Below are 17,635 nucleotides of genomic sequence, written 5' to 3' on the forward strand. Positions count from 1 at the left end.
CATTGTACCCGGAACTTTTAAATTATATACATACAATCAAGAGTGCGATTTGACGTTTTATCAATCTGCCATCCCTCAATAACTTATGTTTCTGTCCAAATCTTCGAGCGTTGTATTTGTCATGTCGCTCGAAAGACTGTTTTCGTAAAACCGACTGGGAGAAGTGAACGCTTCTCTCTCTCCAATCCGGGGCCTTCGCAGTGATGCAATATTTCCAGATGTGCAACTTGTCCAAGTTTGAACAGTTGGTGCTGTGAATAAAGACCTTTACTGATGAGAGGAGAACAGAACAGAGACGTGTTGACTACTGGAAAATCTAAAATAATAAGGTCAAATAAGGTAATTTAATCATTTATTCAACAGAAAGAGGACCCAGCACACTGTTTATCTTCTTAATGGAGAAAATGACATGCACAACTATTTTACTAACCAAAGTTGATGCAGTCCCTGTCAATGTAAAACAAATACAAAAAGACAGGCTTATCTGGAAGTAGATGTTATTTTTATTCACCCAATTCTTTCCACATCTAACCAAATCTAAAAATAGAACCATGATGACATTTGGCAGAAGGAGGAGAAAAAACCCTGACATCGGACAAGATAAAACATCATGTAGTTTCCCAGCAGCCCCTGCACTGTCATCTTTATTGAATAAGCAACAGCCCACAAGAATGGACCACTTCTAAATCAACGTTGAGAAACTCATTCAAACTGATCTTCTGATCGTCAATAATGATCATGCAACAACGATGAGATGCAGTACCAGCTGCTTGTGACCTCCCTCATCCACAGTGCCATAATATGTTCTCCCTCATCCACAGTGCCATAATGTGACCTCCCTCATCCACAGTGCCATAATGTGACCTCCCTCATCCACAGTGCCATAATGTGACCTCCCTCATCCACAGTGCCATAATGTGACCTCCCTCATCCACAGTGCCATAATATGTTCTCCCTCATCCACAGTGCCATAATGTGACCTCCCTCATCCACAGTGCCATAATGTGACCTCCCTCATCCACAGTGCCATAATGTGACCTCCCTCATCCAGAGTGCCATAATGTGACCTCCCTCATCCACAGTGCCATAATGTGACCTCCCTCATCCACAGTGCCATAATGTGACCTCCCTCATCCACAGTGCCATAATGTGATCTCCCTCATCCACAGTGCCATAATGTGACCTCCCTCATCCACAGTGCCATAATGTGATCTCCCTCATCCACAGTGCCATAATGTGACCTCCCTCATCCACAGTGCCATAATGTGTTCTCCCTCATCCACAGTGCCATAATGTGATCTCCCTCATCCACAGTGCCATAATGTGACCTCCCTCATCCACAGTGCCATAATGTGACCTCCCTCATCCACAGTGCCATAATGTGACCTCCCTCATCCACAGTGCCATAATGTGTCCTCCCTCATCCACAGTGCCATAAGAGTTCCAGAGTGCTCACAATCAGAGCCATTATGCAGAGTTTGTTAAACCAATATACTCTGCATCCTTCATTCCACATGAGGAACGATGGTTAGAAATAAAGAAATCACCTCGTTAGGTAGGTTAACCATCGTTCGTTAAACACAATCCATCAAGCCACAGACAGCTGACAGCAGGACACCTTATCAACACTGAGTGCCATGAATGTCCATATTTTCAACTGTAATCTCCATGCAGAAAAGAAGCTGACAATAAAAACACCTCACTGGACCAATTACATTCAATCAACAATCCAACCAACCAATCAATCAATTGATTGTCATTTCCAGATGACTCGGGGTAGAGGCATAGCAGACAGGTGTCAGAGCGAGCAGGAGAACCAGGGTGTGGCCAGACCAGGATGACTACAGCTAGGTCTCTCCTTTAGCCCTGCATGCTCAGCTCAATGAGACGTCCAGCGAACACTCCCATGGTGCCGATGATACACACAGCCATGAACACACACAGCAAGATGTGATCCAGGACCATGGCTACAAACTTCCACTCCTCAGCAGCCTGAGAGAGGAGGGAAGAGAGAGGAGGGAAGAGAGAGGAGGGAAGAGAGAGGAGGGTGTGAAAGGTGAGGAGAGAGAAAGAGGGAGAGAGAGGAGAGATGAGAGAGAGAGGGGGTGAGGAGAGAGAGAGAGAGAGAGAGAGAGAAAGAGAGAGAGCGAGAGAGAGGTGATGTGAGGAGAGAGTAGAGAGAGAATTGAGTCAAAACTGAGTCATTAACATTTTCAAGACAATTCGTTTTTGTATTAGCCCCACAACATTAAAACATGAAAGCTCGAAAGATAGACAGACAGACATACTCAGACAGACAGACTCAGACATAAAGACAGACAGACTCACCACAAAGACAGACAGACTCATATACAAAGATAGACAGATAGACTCACCACAAAGACAGACAGACTCAAAGACAGACAGACTCAGATACAAAGACAGACAGACAGACTCAAAGACAGACAGACTCACCACAAAGACAGACAGACTCAAAGACAGACAGACTCAGACACAAAGACAGACAGACTCAGATACAATGACACACAGACTCAGATACACAGACAGACAGACTCAGACTCAAAGACAGATAGACTCACCACAAAGACAGACAGACTCAAAGACAGACAGACTCAGACTCAAAGACAGACAGACTCACCACAGACAGACAGACTCAGACACAAAGACAGACAGACTCAGATACAAAGACAGACAGACAGACTCACCACAAAGACAGACAGACTCAAAGACAGACAGACTCAGACACAAAGACAGACAGACACAAAGACAGACAGACTCAAAGACAGACAGACTCAAAGACAGACAGACTCAGATACAAAGACAGACAGACTCAGTTACAAAGACAGACAGACAGACTCAGATACAAAGACAGACAGACTCAGACTCAAAGACAGACAGACTCACCACAGACAGACTCAGACTCAAAGACAGACAGACTCACCACAGACAGACAGACTCAAAGACAGACAGACTCAGATACAAAGACAGACAGACTCAGATACAAAGACAGACAGACTGACTCACCACAAAGACAGACAGACTCAAAGACAGACAGACTCAGACACAAAGACAGACAGACTCAGACACAAAGACAGACAGACTCAGACACAAAGACAGACAGACTCGGATACAAAGACAGACAGACTGACTCACCACAAAGACAGACAGACTCAAAGACAGACAGACTCAGACACAAAGACAGACAGACTCAGACACAAAGACAGACAGACTCAGACACAAAGACAGACAGACTCAGATACAAAGACAGACAGACTCAGACACAAAGACAGACACAGACATGAGTTCCATAAATTCTTCCTGAGATCTTATTCTTACATTGTTGGACTCTTCATCAGACTTCATGGTCTCTGCGATGTACTTGACCCCCTCGATGGCGCTGCGGACGTCCGGGTTCTTGGTGATGGGGGACTGGAAGGTGACAGAGGCAGGGGCAGGCTTGCCCGAGATGTCGGAGATGTCAAAGTCAGCCGGGTGGATCCTCTTCTCCTGCCTGTCCCTGGATGGACGGTTCATAGTCGAGAAGAACATGAAATTGGGGATGGTGTCGATGAAAATCTGAAATACAGGAAAATACATTGTAATGAGTAACAAGAAGTCATGTAAAGTAAATCAATTACTGTAAAAACATTGTAACGAATAACACAAAGTAATGTACAGTACATAAATTACTGTAAATACATTGTAATGAGTAACACAAAGTACTGTACAGTACATCAATTACTGTAAATACATTGTAATGAGTAACACAAAGTACTGTACAGTACATCAATTACTGTAAGTACATTGTAGTGAGAAACACAAAGTAATGTACAGTAAATAAATTACTGTAAATACATTGAAATGAGTAACACAAGTTATATACAGTACATTAATTACTGTAAATACATTGTAATGAGTAACACAAGTTATATACAGTACATTAATTACTATAAATACATTGTAATGAGTAAGACAAAGTACTGTAAAGCACATAATACTATGTTGGGGGACTAACATATTTTTCATGATAGTCAAGATCACGGACATCAACCATAAAACCATGAGTACTCAATGAATAAACTGACTAACCTGACATGCTATTACTCAAATGACTCAGCTAAAGTCAGCAATAGGACAGACAGACATACAGACAGACTGTTCTTAACTACTTCCTGTCTCTCAAGCAGAGCCCTGCTAGAGAGGCTGCTGAGAGCTGAGGGGTTCTAAATCAGTGGTTCCCAACCAGGGGTACTAGGACCCCTGGGTACTTGGCCTTTCCACATAGGGTTCCTGAGAAGACTTATGAACCCACAGGCTTACTGGTAAAATGCTCATGAGGGGGTACTTCAGGGGTACTCCGGGCAGAGCAGAATTCCGTTGGTGGAACAGTAACCCAAAAAGGTTGGGAACCACTGTTCTAAATGGCCTAAAGCAGAACGTCACTAACGCCTGACAAAATACATGACATACTGCATTAGTACCACCAGGTGGCAGTGCAGCCAAGGGAAAACCCCAAAAGCCCAACGGAATACACAGAGAATTTGGGGGGAAGCCTGACAATCCAACGTCACAGCCATCACACCAAGGGGTCTGAAAACTAGGACACCACTAGATGTTGTACTGACATCGCTAAATTAGGAATGAGATGTGCTGACATTCACTTTGTCCATTGTACCTAGGCTACCTTCTTGATTGATTGATTGATTGACTGACTGACTGATTGATTTATTGAGTGATTGACTTTCTGATTTATTGACTGACTGACTGACTGACTGATTGATTTATTGACTGACTGACTGACTGATTGATTGATTGATTGATTGATTGACTGACTGACTCACTGACTGACTGATTGATTTATTGACTGACTGACTGACTGATTGATTTATTGATTGACTGGCTGACTGAGTGATTGGCTGATTGATTTATTGATTGACTGACTGATTGATTTATTGATTGGCTGACTGACTGACTGATTTATTGATTGACTGACTGACTGATTGACTGACTGATTGATTTATTGATTGACTGACTGACTCACTGACTGACTGATTTATTAATTGACTGGCTGACTGACTGAGTGATTGACTGACTGGCTGATTGATTTACTGATTGACTGACTGATTGATTTATTGACTGGCTGACTGACTAAATGACTGACTGACTGATTTATTGACTGACTGACTGACTGATTTATTGACTGACTGACTGACTGACTGATTTATTGACTGACTGACTGATTTATTGACTGACTGACTGATTTATTGACTGATTGACTGACTGATTTATTTATTGACTGACTGACTGATTGATTGACTGACTGATTTATTGACTGACTGACTGATTTATTTATTGACTGACTGACTGATTGATTGATTTATTGACTGACTGACTGACTGACTGACTGATTTATTTATTTATTGACTGACTGACTGAATCATTTATTGATTTATTGACTGACTGACTGACTGATTGATTTATTGACTGACTGATTTATTTATTTATTGACTGACTGACTGATTGATTTATTGATTTATTGACTGACTGACAAATTGATTTATTGACTGACTGACTGACTGATTGATTGATTTATTGACTGACTGATTTATTTATTTATTTACTGACTGACTGATTTATTTATTTATTGACTGACTGACTGACTGACTGATTTATTCACTGACTGACTGATTGATTTATTGACTGACTGACTGACTGATTTATTGACTGACTGACTTATTGACTGACTGACAGATTTATTGACTGACTGACTGATTTATTGACTGACTGACTTATTGACTGACTGACAGATTTATTGACTGACTGACTGACCGATTGATTTATTTACTTACTGACTGACTGACTGATTTATTGATTTATTGACTGACTGACTGACTGATTGATTTATTGACTGATTGACTGATTTATTGACTGACTGACTGATTTATTGACTGACTGACTGACTGATTGATGTATTTACTGACTGACTGATTGATTCATTGACTAACTGACTGATTGATTTACTGACTGATTGACTTATTGACTGACAGACTGACTGATTGATTAGTCAATAAATAAATCAGTCAGTCAGTCAGTAAATAAATAAATCAGTCAGTCAGTCAGTCAATAAATCAGTCAATCAGTCAGTAAATCAATCAGTCAGTCTGATTTATTGACTGACTGACTGATTGATTGATTTATCGATCGGTTGATCGGTCAGTTGACCTACCTTGATTGACTGACTGATTGAATTATTGATCAATTGGTCGGTCAGTCGGTCGGTCTGCTGACCTACCTTGATTGACTGACTGACTGATTTATTGATCGATCGGTCGGTCAGTCTGCTGACCTACCTTGATTGACTGACTGACTGACTGATTTATTGATCGATCGGTCGGTCGGTCTGCTGACCTACCTTGATTGACTGACTGATTGATTTATTGATCGATTGGTCGGTCGGTCTGTTGACCTACCTTGCGGACCCACTGGGGCATTGTGTGTGTACTGGGAGAGCGGTGGTGTGTGTTGATGACGATGACGGTGATGACGATGGAGGCTATGACGAAGACCATGGTGAAGAGCATGTACTTTCCAATGAGAGGCACCGCACTGGAGGTGGAGGGGATGAGCTCCACGATGACCAGCAGAAACACAGTGAGAGACAGCAGGACAGAGATAGACAGAGTCATCTTCTCACCTGTATGGAACAGAGCCACTGGAGTCAACAACAACAACAACAACATCATCAAGAACATCAACAACAACAACAACAACAACAACATTAACAACAACAAGACCACAGTCGGAGACAGCAGGACAGATAGACATGGTCATCTTCTCACCTGTATGGAACAGAGCCACTGGAGTCAACAACAACAACAACATCATCAAGAACATCAACAACAACATCAACAACAACAACAACAACATTAACAACAACAAGACCACAGTCGGAGACAGCAGGACAGATAGACATGGTCATCTTCTCACCTGTATGGAACAGAGCCACTGGAGTCAACAACAACAACAACATCATCAAGAACATCAACAACAACATCAACAACAACAACAACAACATTAACAACAACAAGACCACAGTCGGAGACAGCAGGACAGATAGACAGGGTCATCCTCTTACATACAGAGACATGGTTAGAGGAGTCAAACACAACAATACACTGCAGCATAACTACTCTAAAACCATTGACATATTTCATCTATTCAAACAGCTGGTAACACTCTCAGGACTATTTATTGAGAAACTGTTATTGCCTTTGTGCAAACGTTCAACAGACCCACGAGCATTTGGTCCACGGCTTGTGGGGATTGTTGTTTTAAATGTATTGTACTGTACGTGAGTGAGCCAAGAAAATACACATTTCCATTATATGTAAATGTGGGGAAATTTGTGAATTTGAATTTTCAGCAGGTCTTCCATAGTCAGTCAGGAGGTAGAAGACCAGTCCAGTCAGGAAGGAGAACAGCAGGCCTACCATAGTCAGTCAGGAGGTAGAAGACCAGTCTAGTCAGGAAGGAGAACAGCAGGTCTACCAGAGTCAGTCAGGAATTAGAAGACCAGTCCAGTCAGGAAGGAGAACAGCAGGCCTACCAGAGTCAGTCAGGAGGTAGAAGACCAGTCCAGTCAGGAAGGAGAACAGCAGGTCTACCAGAGTCAGTCAGGAGGTAGAAGACCAGTCCAGTCAGGAAGGAGAACAGAAGGCCTACCAGAGTCAGTCAGGAATTAGAAGACCAGTCCAGTCAGGAAGGAGAACAGCAGGTCTACCAGAGTCAGTCAGGAATTAGAAGACCAGTCCAGTCAGGAAGGAGAACAGCAGGCCTACCAGAGTCAGTCAGGAGGTAGAAGACCAGTCTAGTCAGGAAGGAGAACAGCAGGCCTACCAGAGTCAGTCAGGAGGTAGAAGACCAGTCTAGTCAGGAAGGAGAACAGCAGGCCTACCAGAGTCAGTGGGGAGATAGAAGACCAGTCCAGTCAGGAAGGAGAACAGCAGGCCGACCAGAGTCAGTCAGGAGGTAGAAGACCAGTCTAGTCAGGAAGGAGAACAGCAGGCCTACCAGAGTCAGTCAGGAATTAGAAGACCAGTCTAGTCAGGAAGGAGAACAGCAGGTCTACCAGAGTCAGTCAGGAATTAGAAGACCAGTCTAGTCAGGAAGGAGAACAGCAGGCCTACCAGAGTCAGTCAGGAATTAGAAGACCAGTCTAGTCAGGAAGGAGAACAGCAGGCCTACCAGAGTCAGTGGGGAGATAGAAGACCAGTCTAGTCAGGAAGGAGAACAGCAGGCCTACCAGAGTCAGTCAGGAGGTAGAAGACCAGTCTAGTCAGGAAGGAGAACAGCAGGCCTACCAGAGTCAGTGGGGAGGTAGAAGACCAGTCCAGTCAGGAAGGAGAACAGCATGCAGGGGATGATGACGTTGACGATAAAGTAGAGAGGCAGCCTCAGCATCAGGAAGTGGTAGGTGATGTCCAGGTAGGGCGTGTCAGGGCAGCAGGCATAGTACACCCAGTGCTTCCAGCTCCGATAGTCCTGCATCACCCACTCACCACTCTCCATGAAGTTACTCAGGTCAGGCCGGTCGTTGTCCTAAAGGGGGGACAGGGGACGGGTACAGGGCTAGGATCAATACTTTACTGGTTAAATTAAGATAAGATATACTTTATTAGTCCATATGGGATGACAATAATTTTTTTACATCCCCTCCAATATACACAAATACATATTATGTTGGAGAGGCTGGTTTAAACTATGTGGGAGCATACAACAGGGTGCGGCTATTTCTGTTCCTTTTCATGGGATTGTTACTATTTTGACTCATTTTCATGGGATTGTTACTATATCTACTCCTTTTTATGGGATTGTTACTATATCTACTCTTTTTCATGGGATTGTTACTATATCTACTCCTTTTCATGGGATTGTTACTATTTCTACTCTTTTTTATGGGATTGTTTCTATTTCTACTCATTTTCATGGGATTGTTACTATTTTGACTCATTTTCATGGGATTGTTACTATATCTACTCCTTTTTATGGGATTGTTACTATATCTACTCCTTTTCATGGGATTGTTTCTATTTCTACTCTTTTTCATGGGATTGCTTCTATTTCTACTCATTTTCATGGGATTGTTACTATTTTACACCTTTTCGTGGGATTGTTTCTATTTTGCACCCTGGACCTGGAACATTTTCAGATGTGCTTTTTGGATATTTGTGCTTTTCAAACTTCTTACCGGGTTGACCACTACCAGGTTGCCGTCGTAGGTCCATGTCCCCAGCTTCATACTGCAGTTCTGCAGGTCGAAGGGGAAGTGAAGCACAATGATCTCACAGTAGCTCTTAAAGATGGCCGGAGGGTTCCAGGTGATCAGACCTGTGTGCTCCAGCAGCACCTTGGTCTCATGGACGATTGCAAAGTCTCCATCTGCACTGCAGGAAGTGGAGAGGATTGACCCGTTAGCATCGGAGTCAATGGATTCCTATGGGCTCTTGCGTTAGCCTGTTAAGCTAACCAAAGTCTCCATCTGCACTACAGGGATAAATTGACAAATGTCGTGGAAATTCAGTACTGAGAGAGACTTGGTCATTTCTTCAAACAATTATCTTTATTTAATATTGATTAATTATTGCAATAATGAAACCATCAGCCCAACAGTCTTGACTGTTGGACTGAGAGCCTTCCATTTACAGACAATGCACAGTTTATATAGCTTATATCCAGAATACTTTGTTCCACGCCTCCCATATAGATTGGGGGCACCATAATCCACTTTTGGGTTCATCCTCTGGTCATCTGCTGTCTCCCAGATGCCAGGATAATTAGAAATACTGAGGCCTTTGTTCTGTTCCTCCAGGCTATCTCAGTTACAACCACCCCACATCATGTCCATGGAATACATCTTCTTCAGTAAAGATGTCTCACCCTCTAGTATAACCCATGTTCTCAGTGCCCAGACTAGCTGCAGGAAGCTAGAGTGGACACCATGAAATCTCAGCTTTAGCAGGCCAGTCTTACTCTTTGTTAAATATATAATCGTTTACTATTAATATCAAACAAATTAGGTAAGTATGTAATTTTTCTATTACACACATTAGCATCAGAATCAATAGATTCCTATGGGGAATTGTGTTAGCCTGATTAGGTAATCAGGGAATGCTGAAAATAACTCAATTATGCCAAAAATTGGTGTTTCATGGGTGATAGACAAAAGTTGAGGTATCTTAAAGACAACCTGTCACAACGTCTACAGAAGGTGGCGCCTCTCCCCGTTCGGGCGGGCGGTCGGCGCTCGTCGTCACCGGCCTACTAGCTGCCACCGATCTCCTTTTCATTTTCATTCGGTGATGTCTGTTTTATGTTAGCACCTGTTTTGAGTTAGTTCGTTAGTGGGGGTATTTAGTCTGTCTGTTTAGGTTTAGGGTTGTGCGGGGTTATTTGTGTCTACTATCGTCGGGTTGGGGGATTGGTTTTCTCTGCCTTTCATTCATTTTGTATACGGGTTTCCTGGGCTGTGTCCTGACTCGGTTTGGGTATTTTTGCCTATTGTTGGATTCCTTGTTCCCTGCCTTGTGTTCGGCATTTTGGACTGGTGTCTATTAAACGTGTTTTCACGTACCTTGGTCTCCTGCGCCTGACTTCACCCCTCCTGCATTTATAGAGTTCCTGACACAACCAGTTAAATGTAACTAAATGTCATCAAAAATGTCATCTACGTAATTCCCAAAATATATTATTTCATGAGAGGCCCATAAACAATAACTAGTAATGCTGCATACTCAAAGGCTAAAATCTCACCTTTCTGGTAGAAATAGTTAGAAATTGCTGAGGTGTAGTCACTTTGGAGGACATAAGTACACAGTACAAATATGATACAAATATTATAAAAAATATGAAATATTTTATATGATGTATTTCCTATTCAACAAAACTGTATGAATAAGGCTTGAAATGACATATGCTTTCTAAACATAGCATAATCAAATGATAAAACCACTAACAATAATATTTCACCTATGACTCTCTCTCTCTACCGCACCTGCTGTCTCTAACTCTGAATGTTCGGCTATTTAAAGCCAACTGACATTTACTCCTGAGGGGCTGACCTGTTGCACCCTCTACAACCACTGTGACCTTGACCCTGCTGGTCATCTAGGAACGTTTGAACATCTTGGCCATGTACTGTTATAATCTCCACCCGGCACAGCCAGAAGAGAACTGGCCACCCCTCAGAGCCTAGTGCCTCTCTAGGTTTCTTCCTAGGTCCCTCCCTTTCTAGGGAGTTTTTCCTAGCCACCGTGCATCTACATCTGCATTGCTTGCTGTTTGGGGTTAAAGGCGCAGCTGTCTAAGTTACTGCATATCAGTGTTAGAGGCGTCGCTACAGACATCCTGGTTCGATTCCTTGCTGTATCACAACTGGCCGTGATTGGGAGTCCCATAGGGCGGCGCACAATGGGCCCAGGGTCGTCCGGGTTTGGGTTTGGCCGGGGTAGGCCGTCATTGTAAATAAGAATTTGTTCTTAACTGACTTGCCCAGTTAAATAAAGGTTAAACAAATAAAACATTTAAATGTAATCCCCTTTGGTCTCTATCACTAACTGCCCTTCAGGAATAGACTAGCTTCTGAAAAGATCTTATCTAATAGGCCTTATCAAGTCAATGAATACTGTATATCGGTCAAGGTAAAAGCATGGACTTGTTCTTACTTGTTATAGAGCACGAGGTCAGGACGCCAGATGTCTGTGGAAGGGATTCTGATCTTCTTAATTCCACTATAATCATCAGGGTTCCACTTCAGATTCACGTCCTCCCATATCTGAATACAACAGAACCTCCCATATCTGAATACAACAGAACCTCCCATATCTGAATACAACACAACCTGACATATCTGAATACAACACAACCTGACATATCTGAATACAACACAACCTCCCATATCTGAATACAACAGAACCTCCCATATCTGAATACAACACAACCTCCCATATCTGAATACAACACAACCTCCCATATCTGAATACAACAGAACCTCCCATATCTGAATACAACAGAACCTCCCATATCTGAATACAACAGAACCTGACATATCTGAATACAACACAACCTCCTATATCTGAATACAACACAACCTCCCATATCTGAATACAACAGAACCTCCCATATCTGAATACAACAGAACCTCCCATATCTGAATACAACAGAACCTCCCATATCTGAATACAACACAACCTGACATATCTGAATACAACAGAACCTCCCATATCTGAATACAACACAACCTCCCATATCTGAATACAACAGAACCTCCCATATCTGAATACAACAGAACCTCCCATATCTGAATACAACAGAACCTCCCATATCTGAATACAACAGAACATCCCATATCTGAATACAACACAACCTGACATATCTGAATACAACAGAACCTCCCATATCTGAATACAACAGAACCTCCCAAATCTGAATACAACAGAACCTCCCATATCTGAATACAACAGAACCTCCCAAATCTGAATACAACACAACCACAAAAAAAGTGTGGTTTAAATTGAAGAACAAAAACTACATTGAGAAGAACGACACACGCAGGTCAGTGAGAAATCATACCTGTTTCAGCCGCACATTACTGGTCACAATTTGATTGACTTCATCCTGACAAAGACAAGGGAAGAGACTTTGTATAAGAAGAAGAAGAAGAAAAAGAAGAAGAAGGAACCATGTCCAGTCCTAAGCAGTCATGTATTCCTCACCACACTAATGAGCTGGATGAGCTGCAAGCCTACGGTCACCACCACCGGATCTCTGAAGTGATTGACAGGCCGGACCACCTTGTTATAGCCGGTGAACAGGGTTTTAACCAGACGTGTCTCATCTTCTGAACACCTGGCTGAACCTACAGGGAACACACACACACACACACACACACACACACACACACACACACACACACACACACACACACACACACACACACACACACACACACACACACACACACACACACCAACGATGAATAGTCAAGGCTAAATCTAATATAGACACACGCACACACTCAAATATATATTTGATATCTGAGAAAGCGCATGGGGAACTCATGAGAACCCAGGTATAGAAGCATTATCTCTTCATTTCATTATCTTAAGTGAATGACCATACTTTATAAGTTCTCTAAAGTAAGTGGGCATACTTTAAGCCTACTTGTTGTAGTGTCGGCTTAGCGCTGATGGGGCTAAAGCAACGATGCAGACAGCAGCTGAGTCAACGTGGACTAGCAGGAATTCATGACACAGACACCAAGCATTTATCAGGCTGGGAAAGAGGATCCACCATGACTATTCCTATTTTTAGAGACCATGCTGTTAGTTAGGACTTGTTCTGAATTATCACAAGATTTATAGACTAGGAAGGTGATATTATCACACATTATATACCTCATTATATACCCCACGTTATATACCTCATCATCCCACATTATATACCTCATTATCACACATCATATACCTCATTATATACCCCACGTTATATAGCTCATTATATACCCCACATTATATACCTCATTATCCCACATTATATACCTCATTATCACACATCATATACCTCATTATCACACATTATATACCTCATTATATACCCCACATTATATACCTCATCATCCCACACTATATACCTCATTATCACACATCATATACCTCATTATCACTAACTGGCTACACTCTCTTCTACCATTGAAAATGATCCTATAGAGATCAGTGCCATACCATATATATCCACACAACTGAATACATTTAAGTAACTTCGTGACTCACTTCAAAACATGCTCTGCATTCTGGTTGCAAAAAACCAGACACGCTGAGATTTACACACAGCTATAAATGGAAGGAGGGACTTTGCACTTGTACCTGTCAATCATGTCCTCTCTGGTTTAACATAAGACTGACTCAAACCTGACTCTGCAACGTTGATATGTTTATCCAGTTTGGGTTGAATAACAAGTGATTCATTTCAAAAGTGTTTCTGATCAATAACAACTACAATCAAACACACATCAGAAAAACTGGTATAGGTAAAAAGGTATAGGTAAAGCATGCCAAAAAGTTACAACTTACCTGCTAAAACAACCAGAATCCCAACAAGAAGAGTGTGTACCTTCAAATAAAACATCTGTTAAGTAATATGACGGTTTATATTCTCTATGACTGTTTCTATCTTTCTAACCTGGGCTGTGTTGTCAACCAAACAGCAGTTGGCTAAACTTTCAGAGTCCTCTAACCGGCTCTGTTCTCTTCTCTGTTTTACTCTGCTCTTCTCTTCTCTACTCTTCTCTAGTCTGTTCTACTCTGTTCTGCTCTACTCTGGGTCTCAGAGGAATCTTGTAACAGAGTAGATCCTATCCCAACATGGTCTCTCTCTGCTTATCTGTGCTCTACCCTGCTCGGCTGTGGTCTCTGGGGCAGTGGGACTGAGCTATTGTTGAACCCCCAGTAGCAGCCAGACAGCATGTGGTACTGGGGGACAGCTGGGAGCGCTCACTGGGAGGTGGTACTGTGGGACAGCTGGGAGCGCTCACTAGGAGGTGGTACTGGGGGACAGCTGGGAGCGCTCACTGGGAGGTGGTACTGGGGGACAGCTGGGAGCGCTCACTAGGAGGTGGTACTGGGGGACAGCTGGGAGCGCTCACTGGGAGGTGGTACTGTGGGACAGCTGGGAGCACTCACTAGGAGGTGGTACTGGGGGACAGCTGGGAGCGCTCACTGGGAGGTGGTACTGGGGGACAGCTGGGAGCGCTCACTAGGAGGTGGTACTGGGGGACAGCTGGGAGCGCTCACTGGGAGGTGGTACTGGCAGACAGCTGAGAGCGCTCACTGGGAGGTGGTACTGGCAGACAGCTGGGAGCGCTCACTGGGAGGTGGTACTGGGGGACAGCTGGGAGCGCTCACTGGGAGGTGGTACTGGCAAACAGCTGGGAGCGCTCACTGGGAGGTGGTACTGGCAGACAGCTGGGAGCGCTCACTAGGAGGTGGTACTGGGGGACAGCTGGGAGCGCTCACTAGGAGGTGGTACTGGGGGACAGCTGGGAGCGCTCGCTGGGAGGTGGTACTGGGGGACAGCTGGGAGCGCTCACTAGGAGGTGGTACTGGCAGACAGCTGGGAGCGCTCACTGGGAGGTGGTACTGGCAGACAGCTGGGAGCGCTCACTAGGAGGTGGTACTGGGGGACAGCTGGGAGCGCTCACTGGGAGGTGGTACTGGGGGACAGCTGGGAGCGCTCACTGGGAGGTGGTACTGGGGGACAGCTGGGAGCGCTCACTGGGAGGTGGTACTGGGGGACAGCTGGGAGCGCTCACTGGGAGGTGGTACTGGCGGACAGCTGGGAGCGCTCACTGGGAGGTGGTACTGGGGGACAGCTGGGAGCGCTCACTGGGAGGTGGTACTGGGGGACAGCTGGGAGCGCTCACTGGGAGGTGGTACTGGGGGACAGCTGGGAGCGCTCACTGGGAGGTGGTACTGGGGGACAGCTGGGAGCGCTCACTAGGAGGTGGTACTGGGGGACAGCTGGGAGCGCTCACTAGGAGGTGGTACTGGGGGACAGCTGGGAGCGCTCACTAAGAGGTGGTACTGGGGGACAGCTGGGAGCGCTCACTGGGAGGTGGTACTGGGGGACAGCTGGGAGCACTCACTAGGAGGTGGTACTGGGGGACAGCTGGGAGCGCTCACTAGGAGGTGGTACTGGGGGACAGCTGGGAGCGCTCACTGGGAGGTGGTACTGGGGACAGCTGGGAGCGCTCACTGGGAGGTGGTACTGGGGGACAGCTGGGAGCGCTCACTGGGAGGTGGTACTGGGGGACAGCTGGGAGCGCTCACTAGGAGGTGGTACTGGGGGACAGCTGGGAGCGCTCACTAGGAGGTGGTACTGGGGGACAGCTGGGAGCGCTCACTGGGAGGTGGTACTGGGGGACAGCTGGGAGCGCTCACTGGGAGGTGGTACTGGGGGACAGCTGGGAGCGCTCACTAGGAGGTGGTACTGGGGGACAGCTGGGAGCGCTCACTGGGAGGTGGTACTGGGGGACAGCTGGGAACGCTCACTGGGACTATGAGAGGTATTTTCACACGTTTCTCCTGTATAGTCAGGATGTAATGGTCTACTCTGTCGGAACTCACCAGAACCACAAATGTCCCACTGGGCACAGACACCAGTTCAACGTCTAGTTTTGATTTACATTTGGTTGAGTTGTCAACTAACGTGATTTCAACGTGAATTCAACAAAAAATGTCACCCTGTCATCGGATTTAGGTTAAAACTTGGGTGAACAAAAGACAAAATTCCCTTACATTGATGACTTTTTGCAAATCCAGTTTTTCACGTTGATTCAACGTCATCACATTCCATTTTTGTTGTGGAAATGACATGGCAACAACGTTGATTCAACCAGTTTTTACCCAGTGGAGTTGGTGTGAACAGCAATTACTTTACAGACACTATGGAAATGATGACTCATTCAATTTAATTATCTTTTCCAAATTTGTTTTAACCTTTTACCTTCCACAGAGTGTTTCTTGACCTGCCTATGTTGTTCTTCTCAATGTAGTTGAGTTTCTGTTCTTCAAAAGTACACACATGGTTATGGGCTTAACATAAGAAGACACCTGTACCATGTCAGATATAGAGTTGAAATGTATTACATTTTGAGGTTTCATCCCAATATTATAATTTATATACATCACAGAAGACTGAAATATAACAAAGTCGTTTGACATAGAAAAACTGATTTTCTGCACCTCCCACCCCACAAAAAGGTTTATTAATTATACAATTATGAAAAACCTTAATAACATTCCACCCATGAGGCCACTAGAGGTCGATTTGGTCGTTTTCCTGCAGGAAAGGCTACTGCCGGTGATTCTTTTAAAATTATATTTAAAAGAAAGAAAACTATGCAAAGTTGTACATTCATTTGTATGGTATCAACTCCTCTTTTTTCCTGTTCAAATAAAGTAAATAAATATTAAGAAATCTTTTAGTATAAATCCCCTAGTGGTGCTTTGCAATGTGTGTCAGCTGCTGCCATTCAAAATGGTTACGTCACAATCTGAAGTTTTACAATACAATGTATAAAACAAACAAATCATTGTAAACAACACCGTTACTTATCTAATTCAGGGGTTCCTAAACCTTTTCACTCAGGCCCCCACTTCCAGCATAGGGGAACATTCCACGCACAAAAATCTCTTCATCGGACACAATAAATATTCCCGTGTCTATAGCAGGATAACAGGATGAGGTAGATCAGATGCCATCAGTTGTCTGAAAAAGTCCTCTGAATGGAGCCGTAACAAAGGACACGTTCCAGGTTGTCTCAAAGGCAGTCACAGGATCTCACAACGCCTGGTTAAGTGTTAAACAACAGTAATACAATATATAGTTTACGAAAACTATTTTCTGAGATGTGCAGTACAACAGCAATAAAGACCCCCCACTCTGCCTCTAAACACTATAAACACACACACACACACACACACACACACACACACACACACACACACACACACACACACACACACATCCACAACTGCATTACTGACAACCTGGAACGCACCCAGTCTCTCTCTCTCTCTCT

The 17,635-nt window shown here is 44.0% G+C and overlaps 1 protein-coding gene across 4 annotated transcripts; it reads right to left on the reverse strand.

Moving 5' to 3' along the window:
• Window positions 1-480: 480 nt before the first annotated feature.
• LOC115188773 (acetylcholine receptor subunit alpha) lies at window positions 481-14,500 on the reverse strand. 4 transcript variants are annotated; one of them, XR_003876599.1, is made up of 10 exons: window positions 14,127-14,500; window positions 12,771-12,913; window positions 12,628-12,672; window positions 11,721-11,830; window positions 9,248-9,443; window positions 8,361-8,598; window positions 6,471-6,694; window positions 3,337-3,576; window positions 923-1,992; window positions 481-777 (listed from the first exon to the last, which is right to left on the reverse strand). XR_003876599.1 is itself a non-coding variant. In XM_029747614.1 (9 exons), exons 1-9 carry the CDS (start codon window positions 14,179-14,181, stop codon window positions 1,861-1,863), a joined length of 1,383 nt encoding a protein of 460 aa, XP_029603474.1. In that variant the 5' UTR covers window positions 14,182-14,500; the 3' UTR covers window positions 481-1,860. The 4 variants fall into 4 exon arrangements, 1 of the variants encoding a protein (XP_029603474.1); XR_003876598.1 differs by having other exon boundaries at window positions 865-1,992; XR_003876597.1 differs by having other exon boundaries at window positions 836-1,992.
• Window positions 14,501-17,635: the final 3,135 nt, after the last annotated feature.

Source organism: Salmo trutta, unplaced genomic scaffold (assembly GCF_901001165.1).
Source record: "Salmo trutta unplaced genomic scaffold, fSalTru1.1, whole genome shotgun sequence".
Classification (NCBI taxonomy): domain Eukaryota; kingdom Metazoa; phylum Chordata; class Actinopteri; order Salmoniformes; family Salmonidae; genus Salmo; species Salmo trutta.

Excerpts from the sequence above, each read along its gene's own strand:
- LOC115188773 (XM_029747614.1), bottom strand. The coding sequence starts at position 14,181 with ATGTTTTATTTGAAGGTACACACTCTTCTTGTTGGGATTCTGGTTGTT. Across the intron at positions 12,914-14,126 it reads GATTCTGGTTGTTTTAGCAG|GTTCAGCCAGGTGTTCAGAA; the intron begins GTAAGTTGTAAC and ends TGTTCCCTGTAG. Across the intron at positions 6,695-8,360 it reads CTACCTCCCCACTGACTCTG|GTGAGAAGATGACTCTGTCT; the intron begins GTAGGCCTGCTG and ends TGTTCCATACAG.